Consider the following 22,514-nt stretch of genomic DNA (forward strand, 5'->3'; position numbering starts at 1 on the left):
TAAGACAGCTGAGGAGAGAGAGGAAATGTGTGGATTAGAGAGAGGGGGACGACATGTAGCAAAGGGTCAAGGCGGGGCCGACGACGAGGACTCTATAGCCTCTGTACATGGGGTGCACATTTTAAATTCTAAGCCAAACACTCACTCAACACTTCAGAGTGTAAATTAACAGTTTTTTAAGTTGGCATTCAGTACCAAGGTCTCTAACATCAATATTTTAGTTTGTGGCTAGACACAAAGTAAGACAGAGTTAAACTAAATCCAGAAGATTGCTGCAACTATACCCGTCTTGGTGACTGTATATATTTAAGTGCATTGTAAGTCATACATTTTAAGATGTACACTATCTAACTTCAGGCCTGTATAAGAAATATTAGAAGTGTCAGTATTCACTTGCTTTGGATTATTTCTCTGTCAGTACTATCAGTTTCTAATCAGGGATACTATAATCTGCTCTTAAGGACTCATACAACTGGACCAAACTTTACTAATGATTACAAACAGTTACTACATTCCTTTTTGGAGTTAAATGGAGTCAAAGAGACACATTTTGTCCCCACTCAAAGCTTAAAATACTGCCACTTAAAAATAAACCAAAATAAAGTTGCTGCCATATCTGCTGAGTGATTCTGGCCCACAGCGGAAAGATGTACTGGGCCGACAGCTCAGAGTGCATTTCAGTGTGTCATTATTAATTTACTTTATAGTAGATTCTGTTTTGCTGTTGTGTCATAAAGCAGACAAGCAAAGGCGCTATGCAAACCATCATCATAAATAGTTAAACGACAGTTATTGTAGCAGTCGTTTAAGCACCAAGTGAACGTGTCCAAGTGCAAACTGTGGACAGTAAAAGATAGTGATGGTGAAATGAGATTGTAGAAATGACATTAAGTGATCAGATACAACTGCAGGAACACGGATACAAGTTATCCCCTGCTTAAGTCTGCAGCTTTGACTTCACAATTACTGCTGAGTGATGTTAGCCTGTATTTGGTGCAAATAAAGTCTTGTTTTCCTGAAACAGGATCTTAATAAATAATAATAATAATAATAATAATAATAATAATAATAATAATAATAATAATAATAATAATAATAATGCATTTTATTTATAGGCGCCTTTCATGGCACTCAAGGTCACCTTACAACATTAAAAACAAACAGAGTTTAAATAGCAAACAGTAAATAAAACACAATTTAAAAAGTTTTAAGTGAGTGGACAGAGGAGTTGTGGTCAGATGGAATAAGCCAGTTTAAACAGATGGGTTTTGAGTTTGGATTTAAAATGTGGGAGTGAGTCAGTGTTGTGGAGGTCAGGTGGGAGAGAGTTCCAGAGCTGGGGAGCAGAGCGGCTGAAGGCTCTGCTCCCCATGGTAACAAGGCGAGCAGGGGGGGACAGTGAGGTGAGATCTCACAAATATATGTCAAATATGTAGTATCATGATGCAAATCAATCAGAATGATAAAAATATAATACTTTTTTATTAATATAGCACTTTTTAAAACAGGGTTACAAAGTGAGAAAGACTCTAAAAGACAATAAAATGAACTAGAAATGTGAGGAAGACAAACTAAAGGAAATAAAACAATGTTTGAAGAACAAAAACAGGTAAAGATGAAAGATTGAAATGATCAAAAACATCTGAAATATAAAATATTAAAATAAAAAAATGCAATAAAAAAAATCAATTAAAAAATTCAATAAAAAAAATAAATCCTGCCAGTGATACTGCCTGGAAAAGAATAAAAACCTCTTAAACCTGTTAAAATGGTTGTAGAAGTACCGTCATTGTCATAGCTGAGCTATTGGTTGCTGCTCACACTGTACAGTTTTTCATCCTCAAGCTATTTGTGCAGATTGTGAGCACTTTAAACTGCCCAGGCTGGATATCGAGTGTTGAAAGCCAGAGGTCTCGGCACCCTGTGAGGTAATCATTGAGTAATTGGTATTGATCAACAAACCCATCAACCCCCCACTGAGATATTTATGTAGTTATATTTGTGCTTTAGAGCAGAAAACTTCTACTGATCACCTTTTAATGAAGCACACCTGATTTCTGAACGCACTCTCTTATTGTTATTAATGCGCTCTACGCTCATGCCAATCTACAACCATGGGCCAAACAGATGCGTCTCTAATGAGCCGGACTTTCTCCTCACGGCAGCACGTTGCAAAAAGTTGAAGGCTCGACCAATATGCTTGATCAGCAGGAAGCCTTGTACTTCTGGGCCTCTGTGACCCCGCTGCTGACACTTGACTTCACCCCTTGACTCAGCGCTGACAGCTGCCTACTGTAACACAGACACGCAGCGCTTTGACTCACAGCTTGTCAAAGTGAAGCCGAGCATCTCATCTTGATACCGTCCATATATTCACTCACCGTTCAACCTAACATCGGTTTTAAGTCGTATATATTTTCCAGTGATCTTGTCTGGAGGTTGTACTGTGTGATGCTGGTGCATCTGAGGTCACGGTGTATTGACATGAGCAGTGTGCATGGCTTTCTTGCCTAGAAAGTAAGATGCTTTGCTTCGCCATGCTTGCAGGAGTACATTATCTGCCCCGGGCGACCCGCAGATATTGCAAGCTTTATTTTTAGCACTGTTTTGGAGCTCAGCGATGTGTGTAAATCAACATTAGGCCTGTCGGGTTCCAGTAATGACAACGTTGACTAAGGCTGACCAGTCATCCGATTGGTGCATGGCGCTCTTCTTTGTAAACTGCTAAGGATGGCAGAAAAATAAAAAGAGCCCACAGAGAGGGAGAGAGGGAGAGAAGGAGAGGAACAAAGGCAGAGTGAGGAAAGTACAGAGAGTGAATGAAAGACAGAGTGAAGAAGAGGAAGATGAGCAGAGAAAAGAGGCATCTCAGCATTTCTGCTTGTGCCCAATGGTTACAGTGTACGTGCCCTCTGTACGTACGAACGGACAGACAGAAGAATGAGTCTGCTCATTGAAATTCTGTCCACTGCGCTTCACAGGCCCTTAATAGGCAGCCTCGGGGGTGGAGAGGCCTACAGTAGAGTAGCGCAGATTGGGCTGAGGATGACTCACGCTGCCATCCTCCTGTGAATATCTCAGCATCATGACTTTGCTCCACACAGTTGCAAAGTTTTGGATTCAGGGGGCTAAGGTGCTTTTTGGGAGAAAGGGAGAGCATGCCCCCTGGTGCTTCATGTCTCTGAAACCGTGTAAGGGCACCAAACGGTTCACGGAGCACTTGCTCGGCATCAAATCTGCTTCAGCTGTTTGTTTTTACGTTCACATACACACATGCAGAATAAAGATCGAAGCGTTAAAAAGTCATAATTGATAGATCAGCTTTATTGCATGTCTCTTTTTTATCACATCATCAATGGAGACGCTGCTAAGAACTGGAGAGTGACTGATTTTTGTTTGATTCAAGCTCTAACATTTCTACAATTTCTCCTTGCAACAAAAATATTTTCCATGTAGCCCTTTTGAAGATAAAATTACCAAACAACCCACTGTGCAACAGAACAGCTCAGAGCATATTAATAGAGTGCGAAGCCTTGTTCCTTTAAAATGCTTCTTCAGCTTTTTCAGCACAGCCGTGAAAGAAGTTTTAATGAGACACATCCATTTCAGTCTTGACAATATCTCACACGGCACCTCACAATACGTCTCAAGGATTATTTGAGTATAATGACTCATAAATGCTAAATGTGACCGACGGAGAAGAATCAGTCTGTAATTGGGTTGTAACTCTGGCAGCATTGAGTTGTCACTGTGTATTTGAATAAGATAAAACTCTGACAGTCTCACTCCTGAGAGCATCACGTGGACTGTTCCAGTACAGACACGGCATCCTGCTGCGAGTTTGAAGAAGTACCGTGTCTTTAGGAAACTTTGTGGTTATTTATTTATAAAGAAAGGCTAAAACTGACTCTTGAATAAAACATTGTGAGGTTTTGGGGAAGTAATCAGTTTAAAAAAACAAAAACAGAGTGATGTGGTTGGAGCTTTAACCATTAACCACTTATTTGATGATAATTAAAGCATATTCAGCTATTTCTAGGACAATTTGTTCGTTGTTTAAAGTTAGAATTCTATCTCAAATGTTTCCTATAATGTCCATACTACTGAAGGACAAGAAGTCCACTATAGGTTGAGATAACAGAAGAGAAGATAAGATATTACTTTCTTGATCCCCTTGGGGAAATTCGGTTGTTGCAGCAACCTAGGCATAAGTACAATCAAGAAGAAGTTTAAATAAGTAAAAATAAAATAGATAAAAAAAGAATACAGATTTAAGATATATACAAATGTTACAAATGGTTTAAATAATTACAGGCAGTATTAAGATTTATTCAGTAGTGACAGGTTGACATGGTGTGATTATGGTTGGTTTTGACAGATTAAGCAATATAATAAATAGAGATGAGATGTGATTTTCCAAATTTTCTAATCATTGTTTAATAATTAAAAAATCAATTAGTTCATTTGACTTTTATCTAATTTAAAAAAAAAGATTTTTCCAGCATTTTTTCGCCTTATATATTTATTGATAGGACATCTGAAGAGAGTAGGGAAGTGTGGGGAGAAGAGAGTGGAGGAAGACATGCAGCAAATGGTCTTGGCTGGGAGTCGAACCAGCGATCTGCGATGAGGACAGTAGGACTCTATGGGGCACGCATAGACCACTCCTTTACAAGCTCCTTGTTGTAGTGCGGTACCACCTCTTGACAGTGGTTGTAAGGAACCTGAAAGCTGTTCACTTTTGCAATTAAATAATAGAAAAGTTCCATGATAAAACTCCAAATAATGGAAGAAAGCATAATTACCAGCCAGAGATAAAATGTGTGCAGCTCTGTGAGTTTCAGAAATGTAGAGACTTCTGCAGTGCCAAAGACTTCTGGGAGGAACTTCTATGAAAAATATCACTGAAAAATGAGGTTAAGTGCAACCTTTGTTGGTAAAACTAGAATATCCAGATCATATCCATACGTATATCATATCTAACTTGCATATCTACAACAACTTTGCACAGTCATCAGGGTGGTGGGGAACTATTCAACTAATCAGCAAATGGTTAGCAGTGACTATCAAATAGTATATTTGGTTGATATGCTGATCCTTACTCGAGGGAGCCAATCATTCTGTAGTTGTTTGAGCGGGAATTAAATTCCAACCAACCAACTGGTCTAAAGAAATAAAACAATCAAAGTTAAAGACAAACACTGGAACGCTGAGTTTGCAGTTAAACAATGTTGGATTGCTTTGCCAAGTGTGCCTAACTATAGCAGAGCTAGCACCACTGTAACAAGACTCTGCCCACATATGACTCTGTCTCCATAGAAAATTCTGCCAAACAGCAAGATGTCTTCCGTCATCTGTGCTTGTTTATTACTGGGTAAAGAGCCTTATGGTGTCATGGCAGAGCCATTCACTGGAGCCCTGGCCAGCGGCGTGTGTCTGTCCTACAGCTTAGACACAATATGTGACCAGCATTTCAGGCCAACAACAATAGAATCATTAATAACTTATTTGAAAAAACATTGTTTGATTCAATAAATGTCACTATAAAGCGAGCGCCCTTTACTCATCGTCTTATAATATTTCATAAGCACATAACATTTTTTAAACATATCTTGATGTGAATGTGGCTCGAAATAAAAACAAAAACTCCCATGATCCCACACTACAGTACTCCATGACATCATCAAACCACGTCTTTGGTGTAGTTTGATGTTAGTCTGGTGGCAGTAGTTACATTTTGTGCCTTAAAGTCAGAGAACAGACAAAAAAGTTAACATCAGATGGTTTCAGATTCATGAATGTGAGAATGTGTTTCTGTTCTTGGTGTCAGACTGTTGGCTGAAAAAAAGAAGACAGGCCTTGATGTCATCTTGTACCCCAGGGTACTGTGAAGGACAGTTGTCACTGTTATCTGATGTCTTGCAGACCAAAACAATCAATTAATCAATTAATAAAGCCGCTGGATTAAACAGTCCTAAAGGTAAAAAAAATCAAATGAGATAGAAATCAATACACCAGCCGCCGAAACTTCCCTCCATGAATTATGTACTTTTTGTGGCTTACAGAATTGTGTTCTTATATTCTTCAGTCTTTCCCACTGGGCCACCCCTTCCTCTTTTTGTCTTCTCCCTGTGCTGCCTGCATTTTTAAAAACTGCCAGCACAAAAGGCTCAGCCAAGGCTATCGTGACCCTCTAATGCAGCCTCATCACAGTGGCCCATATTCATGGCCTCGAGTGTCTGTCCACCCCAATGACTCATATTACATCATTTTACTTTGTTCATAAACAAAGTAACATGATGTATCTTTGTGCAACTTTTTGTGACTGGACTCACGCTCAGTTTTTAAAGTGGAGGAGAGTCATCCCAGCATCAGAGAGAGCTCGTGTTTTATCCCCTAATTATATCCATCAGTGTGATTGAAGGGCCCTCACAGCAGCCTGATCAGGTGCTATCAGCCCATTAGCGGATCCTCATCAGGTGTCATGGAGAGCAAAGATATGAAGTAGTGAGGCCCAGTTTGACTTCCAAGCCCATTTACCGGGCTGTCGCCAGCTTTGGTGTAGCCATCCATCAGTGGTCATTTTAATTTTGACAAGGCTAAGCATTGAAGGGTGTTGAGGGGTGATGTTTAAAGGGAAGTCAGTGTTTGGAGCTGGTTCAGGTGAATGGAAGGGTCAGACAGATACTCAAGTTCTTCCAGAGAAGAGAGAAGCATACAAGAGCCTAGCAGAAATCTTTCTAGAACACAATAGAAACACCAAGTAGCTCTCTTTTTAACACTAAAAATCCCTTTAATTTCAAAACATGGACGTGTAAAACCTTAAAATCAGGAATCAGGAAGTCTTTATGCCTCCTCAAAGTGACCATGCTGTTAAAATAAAGTCATGTTAGTTGTTTAGAGAGAGAGAACCTTAAAATGTTTCTTTTCTGTTTTTTGGGGGGGCATGTATCCAAATCCAAAGAGCACTCGATCAGCACTTGTGTATTAAAATAATACATGCTTCCTGTCATGAAACTTAGTTCTTATCATGCGGATTTATTTCCTAGTGTATATTTTTCTGAGAAGTGTAGTTTTAACCAGTTATTTGACAGCGTAAAGATGTACATTGGCAGTTCGGTTGACAAATGCTCCTGCAGCTCTGAACCGGATTATCAGAGTGGAGGAGGAACGGCAAGAGAAAAAGTAACACACACTAACACAAGAGTCACTGAACTTTCTACAGCCATGGAAGTCTACTTCAAATCAACACAAGGATCCGTTCTGCAAATATGTCAGCGTCTATTGAGGGGACTGTGTGGTTTCACAACTCATAATGGGCAGGAATGAAGTAACGTTATCCATTCTATACACAGTCAATGGTTACAACAAACTCATGTGTAAAGTGAGTGTGCCTCTCATGACTGAGGCCAGCTGTCACTAAACACTATAACACCAGGGGGAAGAAAGATGAAGAGACATGGTACCAGAACAAAGTTGCACAAAAGTAGAGCAAGAAAAAAAACTGATGCTTGGTAATGGTCCTTTTTTTTAATTAAAAGAAAATACATTGAACAACTGTCAAACAGCCAAAACGTATTTTGTCACCACGTGCAATGTCATAAGATGGCAAGCACAAAAGTAGCGTCTTAAAATGCATGTGTGAGTAGGCTATATGACTGAAGAATAGAACGATGGTCTGCCCATTAGCAGACCTGCCATCCATTAATAGACTGCAGGTTAATTTAATTATTTATGGTATTTAGATAGTGATACCACAAGTGCTTCATTTAGATATGTGATGAAATTTAATTCCATTAAAATATGGACATTTAATTTGAATAGACACTGCGGACATGATTGTATTTAAAAGGTGTTAAACAAGAACATCTTAGAATATCTTGTTTTATTTAATGAGTTTGTTTTCTCATATTTTCAAATGATTTTTTTCCTCATTAAAACAAGTTGTGGTCTTCAACAAATGTTTTCCTTAAAAAATAGTCTTAAGAAGGGAGGTTCAACATAGTTTAAGTTTATTTAATTTATATAGCACCTTAAAAGCAAAACCCGATCTGCACTGAGGTTCTTCACAAAAACAGTCAGGCTATACACAGCCAGTATAAAAACAGACAATTTAGAGAAGAAGAAGAAAAAAAAATTAATAATAATACAAGATAAAGATAGAAACACATTTAAGAAGGTAAAACATTATTAAAAGAAATGTAATAAAAGCTGTTTTTTAGGTGTTTCTATTTTTTTTAAGTTATATTTTTGCCTTTATTTGATAGGACAGCTGAAGGGAGACAGGAAATGTGGGGAGTAGAGAGTCGGGAAGGACATGTAGTAAATGGTCGAGGCTGGAATCGAACCTGGGACCTCTGCGATGAGGACTATAGCCTCTGTATATGGGACGCGGGTTTATGTGGGCAAAAATATTACGCATTGCAGAATATGTAAATTGTTCTTGTAGATCAAACCAATATTTTTCCTCAGGTTGGACATATGTCTGAGTAATATATACAGTACAAGAGTTTGGACCGGGAATGTTACACACCTTTACAATTTAACCATGGAGCCAAAAGCCTTCCACCTATGGCTGTGTACGTGAGAATATACCTTCCCTTCTGGCCTACTGATAGGTGACTTTGTCCCTGAACAGCTGATAAAGGGTCATTAAAAGGTGACCACGTGTGGGTCCATGTGTTTTAAGAACAACAGATTAAACTGTTTCCTTTGTCTGAACCAGCTCTTCTTGCTTCACTCCTTCCCTTTCATGAATGGTGCATATTAATTAGCTGTTCTTATTTGGAAGCTCATCTATATTTCAGCAGCTGGATTCATAATTCAAACAGGAACTTGAAGGATCATCTGAGCTGTTATTTTGCTGCAATTAGATGATCGCCTGTTGTGATTTTCACCTCTGGCAGGCGACACAGACGCACTGTAGCCGTCAACTTCTCTCCTGTCACGAGCCGGGATGAATCTGAGAAGTGACGCTGCAGTGAGCTAATGGGTTATGACATGCCGAAGTGTGGCATTGTGGGCCACAGGTTACCGTTTGTGGCTTTCTATCAAGAGGAGGGAGTCAGTCAGACAGACAGACCGTGAACATTAAAGGTCAGTGGTCACTGTCAGGGATTCATCCTGAGGCAACAGCTTGGATCTCCTCTCGTGGAGTGTGTGTCTGTGTTTCAGCTCAGAAGTATCAATATTTGGCTCCTCTTGTTTGTGTGTGTGTGTATTCTGGCCTTGTTGTACAGCCTGCGGATGTTGGTGGTGTGAATTTGTCTTTTCATTGGTGCACATGGAAGTGTGAGCCCCAGAGGGAATGTAACTTTGACTTATTCACACACTGCTGAAGACCTTTCTAACGTGTTTATCTCAGGATTTATTCCACAAATCACATTTTTACATGTCTTTTAAAGGCAGAGTCAGATTACAAAAAAGTGCATGAACTCGTATAAAAACGATTGAAGTGTGCCGACTGTCTGTGACTCTGTTAACACTGCTTTGTTTTTACTTTAGAGGTACAGAGTGTAGGATTTAGCTGTACAGACTCTGTAGAAATTGAATATATTATCTGTAAGTATGTTTGAGTTTATAATCATCAATATAAAAGTAATTTGGATTTTAACTCAGAATGAGCTTTTATATCTACATAGGAGAGGGTCCGCTTCCATGGAGGCCAACATCTTGCACCTTCATGTATCAACAGTAGCATCCCATTCAAGATCACACTCAAGATTCAGTTGTTATTACTTTTATTCAAAGTATATATTTTAATAATTCTTAGCTGTAATATCTTCAAAGTGGATGAGTTGTAAAATAATGAATCCCAGACCGAAACAGTTTTTTGTACCACGTTGTAAGCATGTTTGATTTTATTTTTAAAAGTGACATGGGTGTTAATGGGACCTACTCAATCGATCAATCTCTATTTATACAGCACCAAATCAAAACAAATATTATCTCAAGACTCTTTACAAACAGAGCAGGTTTAAACCATACATGTTATATTATTATCAAAGACCCAACATCAAGACAGAATAAGATCCAGTCCCATCTTACAGACAGGACTCGGTCTGATCTCATCTTAATCCACCATGAGCAGAGCACTTTGCAGCATTTAGTTACAGTGGCAAGGACAAACTTCCTTTAACAAGCAGAAACCTCCAGCAGGACCAGACTCATGTTAGACACACATCTGTCTCAAGTGGACATTTGAGGAACTGCACTTTTTGCCCTTCTGCACAGACTCCAGCTGTTTTTGAAACTGCCTACTATACTAGCAGTACGTACTGATTTGGCCAAAATTCAGTATGTAGTAAGTAGTATGTGAACAAGAGCAAAATCTGCTGTATGCCAAAACTCCCCGGATGTCGTACTGATTCGGGGAAAATTTCTCAGTATGCATCGGACCAGTCTGCCTCACGTTCTGTTTCCCACAATGCACAGCGCTCTTTCCGCTTTTTCTTTTCTCTTCTTATTTGGACGGGGGAACTCAGCTTTAAGGTGCTGTGAAAATTATTAATTCCATATAAACCACTTCCTAACTTTTTAAATCACAAGTTATGCTAAAGAAGCTGTTTCACTATCAGCTTGTCCGTTGTTAAACTTCCGCTTTCTAAAACCGGAAATCCAGTGACGTCTGTCCCAGCGTACTGCAACACAGATCCAACAGAACAGTCATACCACAGACTAAATTCAAACGCCATATAATGTAGGCAGTACCTACTGCCTACTACATTAGTAGGTAGTATGTAGCAGGTCGTTTCGAAAACAGCCTTCGTTTTTCATCACCAGATGTTGCTGCTTGGGTGTAATCTAAAACAGCATTTTGGGTTTAGCTTGTATTTGAGACCCTGCCTCTCTCTTTATGGTTCTTATTTTGTTGTGTTCAAGATGATTCTGGGGTCAATCTTAGGGCAGTGGATGTGTAACCCCCGGGCCATTACACAGCTCTCGGGTGGAAGGACGGGGTGTTGATAAATTTGAGTGACTAAGTTCCAAATTGTAAGCACATATCCAAGAATAAGCCACAAGTGTCTTTAAATGCTTTAACAAACAGCTTCTGAAAATCCTCCCCAGACGTCCTTTCACTTTGAAAATATCAGCAAACAAGTCATATGTTTTCAATGCACATCAGCTCAAGTGCCTTGAATGTAACGTAATGTTGATTCTAGTGGAGTGTTGCTTTGCCTTGTAGGGATATGTTGTCTTTTCATTGTTGAATATCAGGCATTTTTAATCAATTACATTTGATTCAGCCTGTTGGCAATGTTTGAAGAAAGTGTATTGTGGCTCACTTGTTCCCAGCGTTGTTCCATTGGACTTGGAGGAAAGTGTTTGAACTCCGGCGGGATGAAGCATGAGAACTGCCTCCAGACGTTTGTTTTAGTGCCGAAAACTCTAAAATGCTGGAGTTGAAATCTGAAGATGATGCTCAGTGTTGCCTTTCACTTTATGGAGAAGTAACAGAATTGATTTAAAAAAGAGAATACATAAGGAGTGTTTGGGGAAAGAAGAGAAAATGCAAGGTCACTTTTAAAGCAAGAAATGCATCATGAGAGACTCAGTCTATTGAAAGTGCATGAAAATGTAGTGTGATTTACATTACATGGAAAATAATAAAAGTTGAGCTGTGCCAGTTATTCAACATATCAAAGACACTTCTTTTCTGTGCTCAGTGTGTTTCAGTGTAAGTTTAAACATAAATTAAAAGAAGTGCCGTAAGGCCGGAAACTTAGACAGCAGCACAGAGAGAAAAGACAAAGTGCCTCATTTACCTCAGGTCCTTAGCCACACATTTTTCACCTTAGACGAAGTGAAACAGCTACCTGGGAAAAATCCATATTAATGTCTCCAATACTGTGTGATCAATTCCTTAAATTATCCGAGGCGCAGAGCCCTTAGATATAATTTCCATTTTTCCTCCACATCTTCTTAAACGGTGCTTCGAATCACAGGATAACGTCAAAGATAATTCGTACCCCCACAGAGAAGATTAGTTTCTCTGTCTGTCTGTCAGCAGGATACCTCGGGAGCGTCGGAGCAGATTTCTGTTATATTTGGTGGACAGGACCGCTCCGGGCCAAAGAACAGATGATTAGATTTTGGCGGTGAGCAGGGTGTAGGACTTCTTCAATTAGACAATTATCACTTTTAGCCGTGACTCTAAAACTAACAGCGATAGAGACTCATCCAAAGGGTGAGTTTGCAGAGTCACTATCAGGCACCTTCGTGTTAATGAAGCCAAAAAGGAGCCAAGAGTAAGAGTGATGATGGGAACTTAACAGTATTTCATTTCCTTTGGGACTATTTCCAAATATCTCTTTGCTTTTCTAAACCTTGTAGTGGTTTGTATTTGTCTCAGGACCAACCGTTCAGTCCCCAGAACGGTCCTTTCTTTAGTTTTGCCTGTCCAGTTTGTGTGAATCAGACTAAAGTGAGGAAATAAATTATATTTTGTCAGTGCTTTAGATTATTCCCTGCTATGTATGCCCTACATCTCCCCAATTTACAGCTTAATAGTGTCACGTTGACCGGACATTTCAGGGGTACAAAATGACCCACTAAGCTGTAATCTGGTTTTGACAGGAACCTACAAATACCTTAAACTGTTGGGATCTTAGAAACCTCAGCTACCCTTTTTAAAATATTATGGAGTACACTCTGACCTACTTACCCACCTGGAAGCTGAGGGTTTTTCCGAAGAGTTTGCAAACCTGAAGTCAGACCCGCAGGCAATGTCTACACAAATCACAGTATCCCTTTCCAACAGTCCCAACGGAACCAGTAACAACTGGCTCTCAATTGACAGGAAGCATCAGAAGTGGATGGATGCTTAGTTAGCCTAAGTGCAGCTAACAAGGAGGGTCATACTATGGTGCTTTTCAGTACTGACGTAAGCACCCAATTATCTGAAGTAGTAGCATTATAGGTTGTCTTTTATTTCCTTCCAAACACTGGGTTGTTGCTCAGTAAGTCATAATGCAGTCCTAAGGTAATGGAGGAGTTTCCAGTAAAGAAAACAGCAATATGGGAGGTCTGCGTTTTGATCTCTCTTACAACACCTATTGGAAAAAAGACGAGAACTGCACGTTTTTTAACCTCACTTCCAAAGAAGTCCAGATTTTGTCTTTATTTGACCCTCTAACCTTTTCCTTTTTCTCAAGACTTCCACTTGTTTTTGAACTTCTCATCATCTTTGGTCATCTGGTCTTTTTTTTCCTTGTTCCGCCAAAGTAACTTTACTCACAACTCAGTAAAAACCACAGAAAACACTCAACTTCAAGCACCAACCACAGCTCCGTGATGGACACAGCTTGTGATTTTAGTGGAAATGTCGACTCACCACCCAACCCTGTGATACCAAGAGTACTGCAAAGGCAACAGATTTCATCAGTGGGCCGTAGCCTCAATCACCAATGTATTAACTCATCCAACAAAAGACAGTGACTTACCAGACATTTATTTAATGAAAAGATGGGACTTGTAGATTAGAGCTTTAAATTATTTTACATTTAAACTGTTCCCAGATTATTCACGAGTTATCTCTTAACTTAAGTTCTTGTTCCCTTGCTCCTCTGTAAGCGCCATGAATGTACGGGTACAAAAACCAGCACAAAAAATGACTTAATTTCTCTGAATGGGAGAGCTGTGATTTAAAGAGCGTTCTTCATTTCATCAAAGTTATTTGATAATATAAAACTGAACTAGTTTGAAGGGGATCTATGTCTGTTAACATGAGTGACAAAAAGTTAAAAGATCTGAACTGAAGCATCACTGTCGGCTGAACTCGTGCGTGACTTATGCAGTTGCGCTAACTTATCAAAGTGTTGTTTCAGCTCTTGTCTGATTTGTTCTGATATTTTTGGATGTCATTATGAAGCCGTTAAGACACCTTTTCATTCAGATAACAGTTTCCTTCTGTCATCTGTACTGGATGTCTCTGTGAAAAGATAATGATAGTATAATAATAAACTTTATTTATATAGCACTTTTCTTAACAAAGTTACAAAGTGCTTCACGGCAAAAAAAAAAAAAATGCAGAAATTACAAAACAAATAAAAAAACAGGAAAAACAGGACATCAGAATGCAGAAAAATAGCCAATATTTAAGGGTTGAGAAAGACCCTCTTACATAGAAAGGTTTTCAGCAAGGATTTAAAATCAGTTAAGGTTGTGGACATTCTTATTAGTAACGGCAAGGAGTTCCACAGTCTTGCAGCTCTAACTGAGAAAGCCTGGTCACCTTTTATTATAAGGATCTTGGTACATCCAGCAGAACTGCATCCACAGATTGGAGAGATACATTGTTCATACATTTTGTGCTAATGGGATTAAGTCTTTCATTGTTATCCAATGCGTTTTGAAAGAACAGTCAAACATATTGGAAAATGTGTTTACATTCTTCCATGTCTATGTAAAGTTCTGTGACTTTTGTGTTAATGTTTGTTGTGTCATCAGAGCTGACAATCATATTTTTACATTAAATAACTAAGAGAAAACTTCTCAGAAAATTGTACACTTTGACATAAATCTGCATTATAAGAACCAACTTTATCACAGAAAACATGTGTGAGAACAATTTGCTTGACGTGTATTTCTATTTTCTACTTTGACCCATGTCCCATCTGATATAATGGAGGAGGCAGGCTTTAAGACCTTTAACGCAACCAGTCACTCAAAAAATTACAGCTTCACATGGGATATCTGCTGCTCTGTGCATTTATTTACACAGTCAACGGTGTACACATACTTCATGCACCCCCTGTGTAAGTTGGTGCCCCAGTTGGGCCCTGAAGTCAAAGAGTCTGGATATGTCCCTGACATGTTGTGATTTTACTGTGAGGGTTGTGCGCTGGATGTACTAAGAAGCAACTTTATACTGTTTTGCTGCTCTGTTAATTTAATGCTGTAGCTTTAAAGGTTTTCATTTAGTTTTTTTCTTGCAAGAAAATTGTATTTCTGAGTAAATGTTTAACAAATTTGAGGGATTTTGTCTTCATCACGTACCACCTCAGAGTCTTGCTCGTCTCTCCAGCTAAGTGTCCTGCTTGGTGTCATTGTACCTAATGTGAGATGACCTTTTTCAATCAGACCAATCAAACACTGTAAAGAGGTCTGACTCTGGTGTTATGAGGACACACACAACCTCTCAGCCCTCTTACCAATGATCCTGAATGACCTTCTCTTTCCTCCCTCTTCCTCCTCCCCCCTTCCTGACTCTCCTCCCTCTCTCCTACCCAGATGCAAGGTGTGCCGTCCCCCCCTCCTACCATCATCACCATCATCGCTCCCACGCCCTCTCCTTCCACGCTCCCTCCTACGAACGTGCTGTTCACGACCGTCCCTCCTACGACCGTCCCTCCTTCGACCGTCCCACCTACGACCGTCCCAGCTACGACCGTCCTTCCTTCGACCGCCCCTCCTACAACCGTCCTTTGCACGAGCGCCCCATCTACGACCGCCCCTCACACGACCGCCCCCCAATCCCTGATCGCTGGAACCCTGGTCTCTGTGTGAGCTCCGGAACACCGCTCTACATGTTGGACCAGGAGGAGGTATTGTAATCTACACATCAGGAATGCACTGACACTGTTACCAGACATGTATTCAACATATGGTGAAAAAATGAGTACATAAGTATAAACACAGAACACAGAAAGACACATTTATGATGTGATAAATAACAATAACTTTGGCATTTGGTTTGCAGTCATCACCCTGGTAGGGTCTTAAAAATCCCCCTTTTTATGTCCCTCATATGTCACTGATTTAAGCACATGTACTCGTCTATTCTCCTGTCTGGGTTTATCTATATAAGTTAGGTTAAACAAACATTATCAAATACAGCTCCAGAAAAAATCAAAAGACCAAACATTGAAGAAGTTATGTTACTTTATCCATCACTTTCTGAGTCTTTAAAATGAACTTTTATTTTATTTTTTGCCACTTGAGGGCAGTGCAACAGGTTGTAGATTTACACTGATAGAATTTCACATCATGAATGTACCATTCTCTCATCTATCACACAAAGAGAGACATTATTAATCACTTGGTGTCATTTGGACTCCTTGGTAAATTTTGCATTTTTTTTGCTCTGGTTTGGACTCCACCACCTTTTGAGGATTGCTCTTCAAATTAAGTATATTTTTTAATGTAATAATTGAACATTAAACCTCAATGTGAGAATGTTGTAGTACACACCATCTCACCCAAACTCTAAGAACAGCCAGCTCATTGTTTTATTAATTGTTATTAGGATTTGTCGATACTCTGGAGTCTAAACGGGACAGAGGCACATATATATTCCTGTCTCAAACTGCCTTTTACTGCATACTTTTTAGCTTATGCCTGTTTGAACAGAGAAGGTACTCACTCTCACTTATAGAGTTTGATATTGAAGAGCAGTTCTGAATTCTGAGTTACCTCATGAAGTCTTCTGTATAAACTCTCTGCTTAACCTCTTGTGTTGTTTCTGTGCTTTAAAATCCTCCAGCATGTGCAGGGATGTTCTAATAGCAAAGATACTTGAGGTTGTATAACCTGGACATTTTTAGGTGATGGACTTAGTTAAACAAATTATTAAAGCTGTGCAACAGGCTGCTCACAGCCGTCTTTGCATTTCAATGTAACATGTTTTTCTTTTGTTAGTACCTTAAATTATGACTTGACATTTTTTGTTTAGTCCTTAAAGTTATAAGCGAAGAGGATTTAAAAGTTGCCACTAAGTTGTGTTATTTTTTAAAGTGAAAACAAAATACACATTTGGATACATTCAAAGTATATATGTAAGTATGAACATGTGGAAAAATGATAATTATCATCTGTGCAAACATACCTATTGCCAAAAGTCAGTGCCCAAGTTTGGCACACCAGTGAAAAAGTCCGTCTCTGCCCCTGTGTATGAGGTACTTTCAGGAGGATCCGGTCAGCTCAGCCCCTTTTTTGAGAAACCAGGAGGAGAACCAGGACAGAAAAATAAAGGCTCTCAACTGTTGCAGATACGGTCAATGCTACCACTTAATTTAGTTAACTTCAAGAAAGTCCAATTCAAACACTGATGTTGGTTCAGGTGTACGCTGTATTTGGAAGTCTTTCAGTGCTTTATTATGCTGTCAGAGGGCCCTCTTGTTTGGCACTGCTTCATGGATGCAACACATACGTGTTCCTCCACCTGCAGCCCACTGATCAGCTGTTTTATAATGTACAAGTTAATGCCAATTTGCAGCATAAAAAATTATATTTATACCCCCTTCAACAGGTAACACAATATTTTTTGATCAGGTAAATGTATCATGCGTATCATGTATCATGAGTTATGTCATTCTGCCATTAAAAACATTAAGAGTCGTACACTTACTTTGAAGACAAACTTATCTGGTTTCCTGATTTAACTTCTGAAAATTGAAGAAAGTTGGAAAGATAAATCAGCAGCGCTCAGTGAAGCCGGGAACTGGTTGGTGATGAAGACTGCAGTCAGATGTGAGCTGCTGGTGTCCTCTGATTCAGAAGAAGTGAAAGCAGAGGCTCTTTGGGGTTTGTGGGCATGGACTCACAGTTTACACACCCCCAGGTGACATGGGGATTTTCCTGTTCTACAGTTAGCATGAAAGTTTCTCCCTTCTTTCATTCTTTTTGTTCTTCCTCTGTAAACTAAGTAGTCCTGAAACAAAGTGGCTTTCTGGAGGCAAAGTAAACAATTAAATATTTCCACATACAGCGTACACTTACACTGTCATTAGTGTTTGGGTTTTACAATTTAAAAACTAGCTTAATTGTGTGATCAAATTGTCCCTGTCTACAGGAGTTGATATCTTAGCTTCTGTGCTGGTTACTCCGTCCAGTTTCTCAACAAAGGGGCCGAGCTGACCGTCGCCCCCTGTGGGTAATACACTCACTATTCTCAAGTACCTCATACAGCCCCACTGAAAAGATAACTGAACTATCCCTTTAAGCTCAACGTATTTATAAGCAGAAATGTTTTGCAGAAGAGCAGTGTTTTTTTTTTTAAGGTTAGTTTTATCAGAGAGGTGATTAAGCCGTGCTTCTGTTCTTTGTGTTTCAGCTGTTTTAACACATTCACAGCTGGGGAGCTTCACAGTAAAACTGTGATCTGCTGCTGTTAAAGCAGCACAATATAATGGTAGAGGAAGGAGGGGGGCTCTTTCTCTACCATTTCGTCTTCACGGTTGATTTTAATATCATGTGGGATGAACATTGAAATATTTGGATGAAACTTCATTCACCTTCCATTCATGTTTTAATGCACCTGACACAGAGAGTGCATCACTGAACGAGCTGCTGGTTGTGAGTAAAAATCTCATGTTGCTCTGTGAGCCAGGAGAGGGTACTATTCTTCAACTTTTCTACCTCTGCCTTCCACTATAACCACTTCTTCACACAAAATTACCACAGTTAAAGTCAAGACTGCTGATTCATAACACCACTTACAATACCAACTTACAGAGGCCAGAGCTGAATAATTCCATACATCACCTCCCTTTAACATAGCGGGCCTGTTTCTGCACCTAATAAAATAAACATAACATACTGTACTGTTTAATTTACTTCAAAGGCTTGAACTCTGGCACATCAGCATTTTGTCGAATCGCTCTTGTCTTGTGGCAATACAATTAATCTGATGTTTAATTAGTGCGTTTAATCTCACATTTAGTGCATTTTGCTGTTTTCTCTTGCTGTTTGATAAAATATTATGTTCTCTGTATATTTCACATTAAGTATTAGTGTATGGCGTTTGCACTGAGGCAAATCCCAGCACTCAGCAATGTTGGCAAATCACTACAGCGATGAATCTTTATGTGGCCAGTCAAAGTATACCACTGGTGACTTTACTGTTGTGTGCACGGCTGCCAATAGTATTTCAATGTGTCATCACTCAAAAGAATAGAGCGCGCTGTGATCCCGATAAGAGACCTGCACTGCACTGCTCTGGAGGGATTGAATGGAGAGCCCAGTTCAATTAATCAAAGCCCCCTATCCCTGTCTAATTGTGCCAATAAGGCAGCAGCTGGGAACGGATCGGAGGCAGGACTGACGCGCTGATGGCCGTCACCTCGGCTACAGCGGGAGGCTTTAAATATTCATGGCTGTCACTCACCTCATGCAGCGCTGGTGTCTCTCTCTCCCTCTCTCTCTCTCTCTCTCTCTTCCTCTCTCTTTCATGCACACATACACACTCAGAATGTAATTTACTTCCATTTGTTTTAGACGCCGTCAAAAGCAGCATTCATTCTGCACGTTTCCACAGCAGAGTGTTGGGAGAATGCTGCTTCCTTCACATTATTCATGTCAGCTGATCTGAAACACACACCTTTAATTTCTCTCATTCCCTGCTTGCTTTCATGCTTTTGCGTCCATGCTCAGCATCACCTGTCCAATCCCCTGCTTTCTTTCCGTGTATCTCCTCCCTCCTCTCGGCTCAATCCAGGGTTTAACGCCCTCCATCGATTCCTGCACACTCTCTCTGTTTCCTCCTATCTCTCTCCTCTTTTTACATAATCCGTCTGTTAGCTCCATCTCTTCCCTCCTCTCACTTTCTGTCTGTCTGTCTCCCTCCCTCCCTCTTTCTGTCTCTATATTCATTGCTACCACACTTCTTTCCTCACATCTCTTCCCTCTTTCTGTCCTTCGCAGTTTCACCCTCATTTCTGCCACTCTCTCTCTCTCTTTCTCTCTCTCTCTGGGGTGACTGGCAGGAATCTACAGCTCTCCCACAGGCCACCTGTCTCTGTCCTCCTCACAGCTCCATTCACTCGCTTCTGCTCTGTGTTTTTGAGTTCTTTTTTGTGAATGGTGGCCATCAGAAAGACGCAGAGGAGACGTCCTCCCGGAGAGCCGAGGTGTCGCTTCAGGGAACAAGGCTCCTCTGTTGTGTCTGAAAATTGTCACTATGGAAATTTGTGTTAATCGAGTGCCTGCGTTTGCTCTTGACTCCCGGTGTGTTTGCTTCATTGAACTGCTTCCTACTGATGGAGTGGAGACACTTCATAGGGCTGGAATGGGATTACACCCGCAGTGACAAGTCAACACCCCTGGCTCATTTTGACTGCTAAGGATAATAGATATGCTGACAACACGTGTTTGTCTGAGTGGCATGTTGTGACACTGCGTATCCACAACAAAATGCTCTTGAAAGTTCAAAATACAGCTGTAAAATTAGAAAGGACGAGGTGAAACATGGCGCCTATAATTACAGTGCCCTCTCTTTGCCTTTATTTTTCTTGATTTGTCATTCAGTACCCAGAAGTAAATGTGACTTTGCACTGTCTCCCTCGAGTCCCTCTCTGTGATTGGTAGGAAATTCTTCCCAGCGCAATCTAAGCAGAAAAATGGAAATGTGTTACTCAGAAAACAAGCGAGCATGCAGCCTGGAGCAGCAGAAAATGTTGCTTAGTGTCATTTTGTGTATATTAGGATTAGAAGAAAAATGTTGTAATGGTGCAAATGGATGCAGTGCCAAAGCCTCAGAAATAACCATCAAGTGCGTTTACACTCGACTGATGAAGTTGCACCAAAAATGTAACATGATATACTTCATACAGGGGTTCAGTGGATTACATCACATTGTGATTTTGCAGGTGTTTCTTAATATGCACAGCATGTTTCATAATGAAGTCAATTCAGTGTGTTTTTAAAGAGACACTCATTATGATTCCACCATGAGCAAGCACTTTTGCAACACTTGAAATAAAAAACTCACAGGCAGAAAACCCTGAGCAGAACCAGATTCACCCTCAAACAGCCATCTGCCTCGACTGCAAAGGCCAAGAGAGAGATGGATGGATGGAGGGATGGATGGATGGACGGGTGGATGGATGGATGGATGGATGGATGGATGGATGGATGGATGGATGGATAGATAGATAGATAGATAGATAGATAGATAGATAGATAGATAGATAGATAGATAGATAGATAGATAGATAGATAGATAGATAGATAGATAGATAGATTGTCCTTAGTAAGGACATGTCTTGTCACAGTCTGAACAAGAATACATAAAACATAAATAAAGAGGTGGGGGAGATAAAGACAAGATAAATGTTATGTAATGCATTATGTAAGGGATTATGTATGATGAATGGGTGGTGATACAAACTAGAATCCCAGGTTATGACCTCAACGTGAAGCAGGTGTTTGTTTTACCCTGAAGGGATTCTAATTTGCATCACCACCTGCTCACCATACATTAACTAGTTTATTACTAATGAGATATCCAAGCAGATATAAAATGTTGATTTAAAAATGTTTATGTCTATGTCTATATGTATTTGAATATTTTGATTACTGGAAAAGTTAAAACTTTTGTCTGTGAATATGTTATAAATAACATCAAACTGAACATTTCCCACTGAAGGTAACGTTAGACAAGGTGAGCACGACTTCTGCAGGAAGATTTATTTTGACATTTCAATGTTTTTGGTGGTGAAATGTGACGGCTCCTCTGATGATTGATTTGATATGACTTGTTATCAAGTTTGTCCCTGGTGTCACTTTGGCTGTTGAGAATAATTACCATTGTTAAGGGAATTTAACCAATCAGAATCAAGTATTGATCACAGTTGTGTTTAGTGTTTCTAGACATGTCTGAGGAGTGTGCAAGGTTGTACTTATGAAGGGCATGAAAACGTACCGTCACAACAAACACACAGTTGCTTCATCTTCTCCTCCTTTACTTGATTAAGCATGTTAAACCTGGAAAATACTTCTTTAGTTTCCAGATTGTTCAAAACACTTTAAACTACATGTCACATTCATCCATCATGCACACTTTTATATACAACTGGGAGAAGATGCTTACCTTTCCAGTTTGAATATAATGTTGCATTTGCACACTGGATTAGCAAGGTATTGATCACTTCCTCTTCCAGTTTGTGGACATCTTGCTCTTTCAAAGCCACAACTGCTTCTGATGCTTATCTAAATATATTTCAATATCCATGATTTAATATTTTCTGTCATTTTATAGACCAAATACGTTTCTTATCAACATGTTTTTTGTGACATGAGTGCTTGGTTTGACTTGTAATAGAAGTAATAACTGGATCATATTTCACTTATTAGGACATCAGAGAAATTCAATCATTTGGAGTAGTTTTAGAAAGAGGAATAATAAAGCAGGCTGCTTGCAGGACTCCTCACTAACTGCTCTTCTCTGGGAAATCTGGATTGAAAAAATCCATGCTGGCGTTGATGAAAATGAACGATCACTTCTTCTGGATCACCATCCTCTTGACTTTTTTAATAATCCGTGTGAGCTTGATCTATGAGCATTCACTCCCACTTCCTCACAGCTTCTCCTCTCTGCAGGCTGCTCTGCCTCTTTCCCTCCTGTAGGGGGAGCGAGAGGGCTGATAGTGATGGCTGTCTGCCTGCCCGCCTGCCATCCTCCTCTCCTCCACCACCACCACCACCACCACCACCTTCTTTTGCTCCCTCTCTCATCTCTCATTAATCTGAGGTGACAGAGTTTCATATACCACCGCCACGCACCAGTGCCCTGTCCC

General features: G+C 39.9%; 1 protein-coding gene across 1 annotated transcript in view; it reads left to right on the forward strand.

Moving 5' to 3' along the window:
- The window catches only part of syngap1b (synaptic Ras GTPase activating protein 1b), a 216,635-nt gene that overhangs the window by 46,270 nt on the left and 147,851 nt on the right, over window positions 1–22,514 (forward strand). Inside the window, exon 3 of the mRNA XM_034698420.1 lies at window positions 15,232–15,545. Within this exon, the coding sequence (XP_034554311.1) occupies window positions 15,232–15,545 (314 nt within the window). The remainder of the gene's footprint in view (window positions 1–15,231; window positions 15,546–22,514) is intronic.

The sequence above is a fragment of the Notolabrus celidotus genome, chromosome 12 (assembly GCF_009762535.1).
Source record: "Notolabrus celidotus isolate fNotCel1 chromosome 12, fNotCel1.pri, whole genome shotgun sequence".
Lineage (NCBI taxonomy): Eukaryota > Metazoa > Chordata > Actinopteri > Labriformes > Labridae > Notolabrus > Notolabrus celidotus.